This window comes from Trichechus manatus, unplaced genomic scaffold (genome assembly GCF_000243295.1).
Source record: "Trichechus manatus latirostris isolate Lorelei unplaced genomic scaffold, TriManLat1.0 scaffold00182, whole genome shotgun sequence".
Classification (NCBI taxonomy): Eukaryota; Metazoa; Chordata; class Mammalia; order Sirenia; family Trichechidae; genus Trichechus; species Trichechus manatus.
This window is the reverse complement of record NW_004444118.1, coordinates 4206684-4216802: the sequence shown is the minus strand read 5'-3', so window position 1 is coordinate 4216802 and position 10119 is coordinate 4206684. Positions and strand designations below refer to the sequence as shown.

The 10119-nt window shown below is 41.6% G+C and overlaps 1 protein-coding gene across 1 annotated transcript in view; it reads right to left on the bottom strand.

Annotated features, from left to right (window-relative positions):
• LOC101340401 (alpha-2-macroglobulin-like protein 1) overlaps nt 1-10119 on the bottom strand; it is a 42674-nt gene that overhangs the window by 12862 nt on the left and 19693 nt on the right. Inside the window, exons 19-26 of the mRNA XM_004387255.1 lie at nt 8508-8736; nt 8189-8315; nt 7880-8001; nt 7263-7314; nt 6863-6946; nt 5009-5185; nt 4759-4840; nt 4251-4407 (exon numbers count right to left, since the gene is read on the bottom strand). Coding sequence (XP_004387312.1) covers nt 4251-4407; nt 4759-4840; nt 5009-5185; nt 6863-6946; nt 7263-7314; nt 7880-8001; nt 8189-8315; nt 8508-8736 — 1030 coding nt within the window. The remainder of the gene's footprint in view (nt 1-4250; nt 4408-4758; nt 4841-5008; nt 5186-6862; nt 6947-7262; nt 7315-7879; nt 8002-8188; nt 8316-8507; nt 8737-10119) is intronic.

Sequence of the window (10119 nt, the reverse complement as noted above, 5' to 3'; positions counted from 1 at the left end):
AGCATAACCCTGATACCAAAACCAGGTAAAGACACCACAAAAAAAGAAAATTACAGACCAATATCCCTCATGAACATTGAAGCAAAAATTCTCAACAAAATTCTAGCCAATAGAATTCAGCAACATATCAAAAAATAATTCACCATGATCAAGTGGGACTTATACCAGGTATGCAGCAATGAATGGTTCAACATTAGAAAATCAATGTAATCCATCACATAAATAAAATGAAAGACAAGAAACATATGATCTTATCAGTGGATGCAGAAAAGGCATTTGACAGAGTCCAACACCCATTCATGATATAAACTCTCAACAAAATAGGAATAGAAGGGAAATTCCTCAGTATCATTAAGGGCATTCATACAAAGCCAACAGCCAACATCATCCTAAATGGAGAGACTTTGAAACCATTCCCCTTGAGAACAGGAACTAGACAACGATGCCCTTTATCACCACTCTTATTCAACATTGTGCTGGAAGTCCTAGCCATAGCAATTAAGCTAGATAAAGAAATAAAGGGCATCCAAACTGGAAGGGAAGAAGCCAAAGTATCTCTATTTGCAGATGATATGATCTTATACACAGAAAACCCCAAAGAATCTACAAGAAAACTACTGGAACTAATAGAAGATTTCAGCAAAGTTTCAGGATACAAGATAACATACAAAAATCAGTTGGATTCCTTTACACCAACAAATTGAACCTCGAAGAGGAAATCACCAAATCAATACCATTTACAATAGCCCCCAAGAAGATAAAATACTTAGGAATAAATCTAACAGAGACGTAAAAGACCTATACAATGAAAACTACAAGACACTACTGCAAGAAACCAAAAGAGACCTGCATAAGTGGAAAAACATACCTTGCTCTTGGATAGGTAGACTCAACATTGTGAAAATATAAATTCTACCCAAAGCGATCTACAGATATGATGCAATCCTGATCCAGATTTCAGTGGCATTTTTTAAGGAGATGGAGAAACAAATCACCAACTTCATATGGAAAAGGAAGAGGCCCCGGATAAGTAAAGCATTACTCAAGAAGAAGAACAAAGTGGGAGGCCTCACACTACCTGATTTTAGAACCTATTTTGTAGTCAAAACAGCCTGGTACTGGTACAACAACAGATACACAGACCAATGGAACAGAATGGAGAATCCAGACATAAATTCATCCACCTATGAGCAGCTAATATTTGACAAAGGCCCAAAGCCCATTAACTGGGGAAAAGATAGTCTAATAAATGGTGCTGGCATAACTAGATATCCATCTGCAAAAACCTGAAACAAGACCCATACCTCACACCATGTACAAAAACTAACTCAAAATGGATCAAAGACTTAAATATAAAATCAAAAACAATAACGATCATGCAAGAAAAAATAGGGACAATGCTAGGAGCCCTAATACATGGCATGAACACAATACAAACTGTAAGTAACAATGCACAAGCCCAGAAGAGACACTAGATACATGGGAGCTCCTAAAAATCAAACACTTATGCTCATCAAAAAGCTTCACCAAAACAGTCAAAAGACAACCTACAGACTGGGAAAAAATTTTTGGCTTCGACAAATCCAATCAGCGTCTAATCTCTAAAATCTACAAGATACTGCAAAACCTCCACAACAAAAAGACAAATAACCCAACTAAAAAATGGGCAAAGGATATGAACAGGCACTTCACCAAAGAAGATATTCAGGTGGCTAACAGACACATGAAGAAATGTTCACGATCATTAGCCATTAGGCAAATGCAGATCAAAACTACAATGAGATATCATCTCACCCCAACAAGGCTAGCATTAATCCAAAAAACACAAAATAATAAATGCTGGAAAGGTTGTGGAGAGACTGGAACACTTCTACACTGTTGGTGGGAATATAAAATGGTACAACCACTTTGGAAATCAATTTGGTGCTTCCTTAAAAAGCTAGAAATAGAAGTACCATACGATCCAGCTATCCCACTCCTTGGAATATATCCTAGAGAAATAAGAGCCGTCACACGAATAGATATATGCACACCCATGTTCATTGCAGCACTGCTCACAATAGCAAAAAGATGGAAACAACCTAGGTGCCCATCAATGGACGAATGGATAAACAAATTATGGTATATCCACACAATGGAATACTATGCAATGACAAAGAACAACGGTGAAGCCATGAAACATCTTATAACATGGAGGAATCTGGAGGTCATTATGCTGAGTGAATTTACTCAGTCACAGAAGGACAAATATTGTATAAGACCACTATTATAAGAACTCAAGAAAAGGTTTAAACACAAAAGAAAACATTCTTTGATGGTTACAAGGGTGGGGAGGGAGGGTCGGGGTTATTTACTAACTAGATAGTAGATAAGAATTATCTTAGGTGAAGGGAAGGACAGGACACACTACAAGGGAAGTCAGCACAACTGAACTAAACCAAAGCTAAGAAGTTTCCTGAATACAATCAAACACTTTGAGGGACAGAGTAGCAGGGGTAGGGGTCTGGGACCATGCTTTCAGGGGACATCTAAGTCAATTAGCATAACAAAGCTTATTAAGAAAATGTTCTGCATCCTACTTTGGTGAGTGGCGTCTGAGGTCTTAAAGCTTGCAAGCGGCCATCTAAGATACTACCTGGAGTAAAGGAGAATGAAGAACACCAAAGACACAAGGAAAGTATTAGCCCAAGAGACGGAATGGTCCACATAAACCAGAGACTTCATCAGCCTGAGGCCAGAAGAACTAGATGGTGCCTGGCTACCACCAATGACCACCCTGACAGGGAACACAACAGAGCATCCCTAATGGAGCAGGAGAAAGGTGGGGTGCAGAACTCAAATTCTAGTAAGAAGACCAGTCTTAATGGTCTGAGACTGGAGGAACCCCAGAAAGCACAGCCCCTGGATTCTCTATCAGCCCAGAACTAAAACAGTTTCCGAGGCCAACTCTTCAGACAGGGATTGAACTGGACTGTGGGACATAAAATGATACTCGTGAGGAGTGTGCCTCTTAGCTCAAGTAGATACAAGGGACTAAAAGGGCAGCTTCTGTCCTTAAGTGAGATGGGAAGGCAGAGAGGATTAGGAGCTGGTTGAATGGACTGGGGAATCAGGGGTGGAAAGGAGGAGTGTGCTGTGACAGCATGGGGAGAGCAATCAGGGTTACATAGCAATGTATGTATAAATTTTTGTATGGGAGACTAACTTGAAATGTAAACTTCATTTAAACTACAACAATTAAAAAAAGAAAAGATTTTTAATCCAGGCTCTGGAATAGCAATGCAAATGATTTCTCTAGGAAAGTTCATACAGATCTTTCTTTCACTGATTATGTTCTGAACTGACCAAGTTATCATCCAGCATTTGTGTCTCACTCTGTATTTAGGAGGAGTGTCAGAGGATTAGGCAACATTTCCTTCTGTTATACATGAGGTTGTTATATATAAGGTTGCCATCTCAATGGCAACTAAGAACAGCTGACCATGTAGTGAGTGAGTGAGAGCAGTGCCTATGGAGTCAGACTGCATGGTTCAACCTGTAGTTCTATTACTTACTAGCAGTGACCTTGGACAATTTACTTAATCTCAGTGTCTTGGTTTCTTCATCTGTAAAATGGAATTAATAATGTGATGTAAGTAGCTGTCTCATTGATTTCTTATAAGTATTAAATAATATCAAATAAAAATAAAGTACTTAGAACATTGCCTGGCACAGAGTAAACCTCCAGTTAAGGTTAGTTTTATTATAGGTAACATTACAAAAGACACCGGCTGCCTATTAGTCCTCACCAGAGGAAATGGCTTTACTTAGATTACACACCAGATTTTGAGAGATGGTGAAAGTCCCAGAGATCTTCTAGACTAATGGTTTTCAAATTTCAGCAAGCATCAGAACTATCTGGAAGGCTAGTTAAAACCCAGGTTTCTGGCCCACGCCTCCAAAGTTTCTCATTCAGTTGGTCTAGGGTGGGGCTGGAATTCGCATTTCAAACAAATTTCCAGGTAATGCTGATGCTGCTGATCTGGGGATCACCCTTTGAGAACCATGTTCTAGTCCATACTCCCATTCTACAGATATGGAAGCTACAGCTTAGACTGTTAAAGTACATTTGCCAAGGTCACTCAGAGCCAGGGCTGAGACCTGACAAACACTGACGCCCAGGCCAGTGCTTGTTGGATACTGCTGAGTCAGAGGAGCAAGTTCCTCCCAGTCATAGCAAGTGGGCTGAAGGGCACTGGCTAGACCCTCACCTTCATAGCCGTATGAAGGAGCTTTCCCACATTGGCATAGCAGCCGCTGGGGAGCTGGTTTCCTGCCATCCACTTGAGAGCATCCTGGATGTTCTTGTCATCAATGAAGATAAATTCCCGAGCCTGGCCAAAGCATTTGGTGACAAAGGCTGTCAGCCTACATGGGTAAAGAGGGAAACATGGCTTGGAGGAGATTTTCTGGTGAGGCTGCAAAGGTTCTATAGCTTATTCTGGTGTATGGTTCCAGAAGGGGAGTTGAGGAAACATACTGCCACAGGAGGTCTGGAAAAGGGATACATTAATGGGCATTAGTAAGGACAAGAACTGGGGAGGACGTGTGATCAGGTGGATAAGGGACTCAACCATATGAGAGGCTGAAATAGACAGTACTAGGGAGGTAGAGGGCTGAGTTCAAGGAGGAATGGGATTAAGAGGGGGAAATGGTTCCAGAGGGCTCAGGAATTATGTTCTGGGGTATCAGGACTCATTGAGAAACAGGCAATACTACCATGTGTTTCCATTTCCATCTCGCTCCCCAAAGGCACTGTATGAACCATTGCTGTGTTTGTACGTCAGTTCTGTCTGGTACCCTGAGAAGCCAGATGTGCTTTTAGATCACAGTGACAAGTTCAAAACACATCCCCATTCCCTTCAAGAACCTGGACACCTCAGGGGCTGGAACTTCGCTGTATTTTTTCAACCCATCTTAGGCTCTGAGGGAGAGGAGTGTCCAAGAAAGAAAGATTGAACCAACTTACCTTTCTCCAGGAAACCCACTGCCCGAGACCTGATTTCCTTAGTCAGCAGCCCTGCCTTCTCCAGGTACTGCAAGACATAGATGATGGGGGCAAACATGACCATGTTCTGCTCCCCACAGCCTGTTGGCATCTGCACCAGATTGTCTAGGTTCTGCAGGGCTGTGCCCATAATGTCCCCTGGGATCCAAAAGGAGAGAGAAAGAATACAGTGGTGGGGAAAAGAAAAAATCCTTAAGATTTTAAAAAATTGTAAGATTTTATGAAAAATCATTGAACAAACATATATTAGCTATCATTTAATGAGTGCCTACTATGTGCCCTGGGGATACAACAAGAAGATAAACACAGTCTCTACTCTCAAAGAGCTCACAGAGGGTCAAACAATTCCACCATACTTCAATTATAATTCATTATAAACAATTACAATATAGTACTATAATACAACATTGGGTATGTAAAAGATGCTAGGTGCCCAGAACCAAAACCAGTTGCCGTTGAGTTGATTCTGACTCATGGAGACCCCATGTGTGGCAGAGTGGAACTGTGCTCTACTCTGTTTCCATTGGCTGCTTTTTTGGGAAGTAGATCCCTAGGCCTTTCTTCCAAGGCAACTCTGGGTAGACTTAAACTTCCAACCTTTCAGTTAGCAGCCAAGTGCATTAACTGTTTCCACCACCCAGGAACTCCAGTACCCAGAAAGGTACCACCTAAGGAAGCTCAGAGCTTTTTAGAAGACGTGTCAGTGGAGCTGATGAGTGATGTAACAAAAACTGTAATACTTAGACCCAACTTCTAAGTTCCTCCACTGTGTCTGAATACATCACCCTCCAAATCACCACGTCCCTTCTGCACACACGCAATCCTGAAATCCTTTCCCAAGTTATGTCTACAGACCCCTCTGTACACTTTATAAGCCAGTAAGCCTGACGTAAGTAACTCACCAACATCTGCATTTTAGCCACTGAGGTAAATTCAAACCTATAAATATGTACTGAATGTCAACTATGTTCCAGAAACTGTACCAGGAACAGAAATGAAAGAGGCATGGCTCTTGTCCTCCAGGAACTCACAATGTAGTATGGAAGACAGACATACCCAGTGAACTACAGTATAATAAAATGAGATATGAATAAAATACAGTTGAAACTGAGAATATTTTGACCAGCAAAAGACTTTGGAAGAGGGTGAAAGAGTAAAGAAAGAACTAAACATTAAAAAGGCTCTTACTATGTGCTAGAGATTACACTGAGAACTCTATCTATCTTGCATTTAATCTTCACACCAATCCCGAGAGGTAAGTTATCATGTCTTACAGAAGGGGAAAGAAGGATCAGAATTGTTAAATAACTTGTTCAAGATCACAAGGCTAGAAATAGTGCAGCTGGATCCCTAACCCAGTTAGATACGATTTTTAAGAGCATGCTTTTCTACTCACTCCTCCTCTTGTCCGCAGTAGTGAAGCGGTCCTGCCTATGTGAATATGGTTGCATCTTCTCTAAACTATACTCAGATAGGTAAGTTCCTAATTTTTAAAATGGCTGCTGCAAACCTTTGGTCCTCTCCACCCAATTTCTAGACCACCTGAGTCTAAATACATAGCAAGTTTTGGTTACCTTTAATTTCTTCCTGCCCAGACTTCTTTCTGTGTTTAACTACAGTACACATTTAATGCCATCTCTACCATTACCTACACTCTGTATTTCCCCACTATGTAAAATAAACTCTTCTTCCTTCATCACTTCTAATCAATTGCACCTTCTTTCAGATAGGTCCACATGCCCAGCCCACTCCACACCTTTGCAGCTTCCAACCCCACTTTTTTTTTTTTTCAGCCAAGAATCTCTAGCTGCTTACCCAGAACAGTAACATAAGCCTTGGCTGAATCAGGAACAACATCTACAGGGAGCTCCAGGGATATGTATTCTGAAGCCACCTTTCCTGTGAGACAATAGAAGGTGATAACAGTGAGGGTTCTCAGGTCCAAACCATATAAAAACTTTCCATAACCCAGAGATTTCTGTGTGATGGAGACAGATTTCTTCTACCTATTCAAAGTGATCTTTGCAGAAAATAAATCCCAAAGAGAGCCACAAACCTACTGTGCATTTTTTCGTCTTCATCCTGCCTCTCAGCTAATTTGCCACATGAGGGACGACACCTCCCCCCCCCCCCCACTGTCTTGTCCCTTTTTGTCCCATACATTCATTCCTCCTTTCGCCTATGAAAATCTCCAACCCCCTCCAGTTCGACCCACCTTTAGGGCACAGCAGTGAGCTGTGTGCCTTCTCCACGAGGACTCCCTCAGGCTGGCATGAACAGAGCACAGGCCGGGCGAAAACAATGAAGGTGAGTGTCAGGGCAAGTGGCAAGGAAGGAATAGGAAGGGTTGGGGGGATGGGAAGAAGGGGCCCTTCCTGTGTTCCCAGGGCTTTCCTCAGGACTAGAGAGAACAGAGTTTATCTTTGAAGCTCAGGACTCTATTTTCAACCCAGGGATGGGCCTCTCAGTAAAATTCTTTCTGAGCAAGGACAAAATTAGGAAATTTGGAAGAGGAAGGATTGATAACAGGGTTAGTGATGGGATTAAAAAAAAAGGCAGCTAATGATGAAGTTAAGGATTTTAGTAAGGGAAACTAACATTCCTTGAGTGTCTATGATATGCCAGGCACTGTGCTAGGCACTTTCACAGATCATAGGTATGGGTTAGGCAAATGGTTAAGGGCAGAGAGGGGCCAGGGAGGAAGAAAACTGAAGCTCCCTGATTGGAGTTGGGGTACAACTGCCTTGAGAGACTAACTGGTATGATTAGACACTGAGCATCTTGGGTTGGTTGCTATCTTTACCTCTGAAACTGGGCCTGCAGAAAACTCACCTTGACCAGAACTGGCTTAATAAGTGTATCACTTCGGCCCTTTTCTGGAACAAACCCTTTCTGGCCTCCACAGAGCTCATTGCTGTCCAGAATCATAGTACTAATTGTAAAGTTTACCTGACCTGAGGAGAGAGAAGGATGAAGAAATACATTAGCCCTACTGCCAGAGGTACTAATGAGACCTTTTCTCCTCTAGATCAGCGCTTCTTAAACTTAAACCTGTTGCCATCAAGTTGACCCCAACTCATGGTGACTCCATGAGCTTTTTCTCTAGGCTTTCCTTGCCCATCTACCACTTCCCTCTCTTACCCAATTTGATAGTTGTGATGTTCCAGTGATAGGTTTTTGCTTCATCAGCACAGAGACAGCTGGAGACCTCAGAGCCTGCCCACGATTCTATCTGGTACTTATCTGATTTAGCCAGTTTGGTCTGAACCTGAAAATAATGTTTGAGATAAAAGGTATGAGCAAAGTGGAGAGCAGACAGAGACTCTGGGACACTAAGGAGCAGAGACAATGGCATCTCATCTCATTCCCAGGGAAAACTGAGATGCTTCCAATTAAACTTAGGTGGGAGGAGTCTGTGGTTGCAATGCTGACACCCGCTCCCTGTATCCCCAACTCTTACCCTGATGCAGTCCTTTAGATAATTGAAGATGGTGGCAGTAAGATGAAAGGATTCCCCACGAACTACCGAGTAAGGGAGAGTCAGATCAACAAAGAATGGCTTGAAAGCAGTTAGTCCAACAGTGGGTGAAAGACCAAAGCCTCTGGACTGGGAGGTGCAGAAAGTCATGGCCTTCCACTTGGTGATGGTATCTGGAACTGTGACATGGACAGCCTCTTTCCCAGAGTTACTGTGGGAACACATAGAACCCAGGTGAGGCAGAGGGAGAGCAGGACAGGAAAAGCATTTGTGAATTATGCTATAAATTCATCTACAGAAGTGAATTTTTTCCTACTTTTTTTCATTGTGATAAATATATAGGTAACAAAACATTTACCATTTCTAAAATCTTTACGTGAACAATTCAGTAATACTAATTGTGTTCATTATGTTGTTCAACCATCACCATTAACTGTTCCTAATTTTTCCCATCACCCTTAACAGAAGCTCACTGTCCCCTAAGCAATGAATCCCTTTTTCCCCTTCATTCCTGCCCCTGATAACCACCAATAAACTTTGGTCTCTATGCACTTGCCTATTCTAGATATTTTATATAAGTAGAATCATACAATATTTGTCCTTTTGTGACTGGCTTCTTTGACTTAGCATAAATGTTTTCAAGGTTTAATCTTGTGGTAGCATGTACAGGGAATTCATTTCTATTTATGGCTAAGTAATATTCAGTTGTATGTATGTGCCACATTTTGTTTATCCATTCATATGGTGATGGACATTTGGATTGTTTCCACCTTTTGGCTATTGTAAATAATGCTGCAGGAAACATTGATGTACAAGTATCTATTTGCATTCTTGCTTTCATTTCTTTTGGGTACCTACCTAGGAGTGAAATTATTGGACCATATGGCAATTCTATGTATAACTTTTGAGGAACTGCCAAATTGTTTTCCACAGTGATTGTGCCATTTTACTATCCCACCAGCAATGAATGAGGGTTTCGATTTCTTCACATCTTTGCCAACACTTGTTCTTTTCTTCTTTTTTTTTTTTTTAATCACAGCCATCTTAGTGGGTGTGAAGTGTGGATTTGTTTTGAATGATTGTGTACAATTGTATAAAAATTCAGGGAAAATTATTCCAAAGAACTAATGGACCACAACTACCATAGCCTCCCTGGACTGAGTCCAGCACAACTAGATGGTGCCTGGCTACTACCACTGACCGCTCTGACAGCGATCACAATAGAGGGTCCTGGATAGAGCTGGAGAAAATTGTAGAACAAAATTGTAACTCACAAAAAAAGACCAGCCTTACTGGTCTGACAGAGACTGGAGAAACCCTGAGAGTATGGCCCTTGAACATCCTTTTAACTCAGTACTGAAGTCACTACTGAGGTTCACCCTTCAGCCAAAGATAGACAGGCCCATAAAACAAACAATAATACATTTAGCTCAACCATGTATATGAGACTAAATGGACACCCCAAACCAAGGGCAAGGACGAGAAGGCAAGGGGGGTTAGGAAAACTTGATGAATGGACATGGGGAACCCAAGGTTGAGAAGGGGAGAGTGCTGACATGTCAACGGGTTGGCAACCAATGTCATAAAACAATAT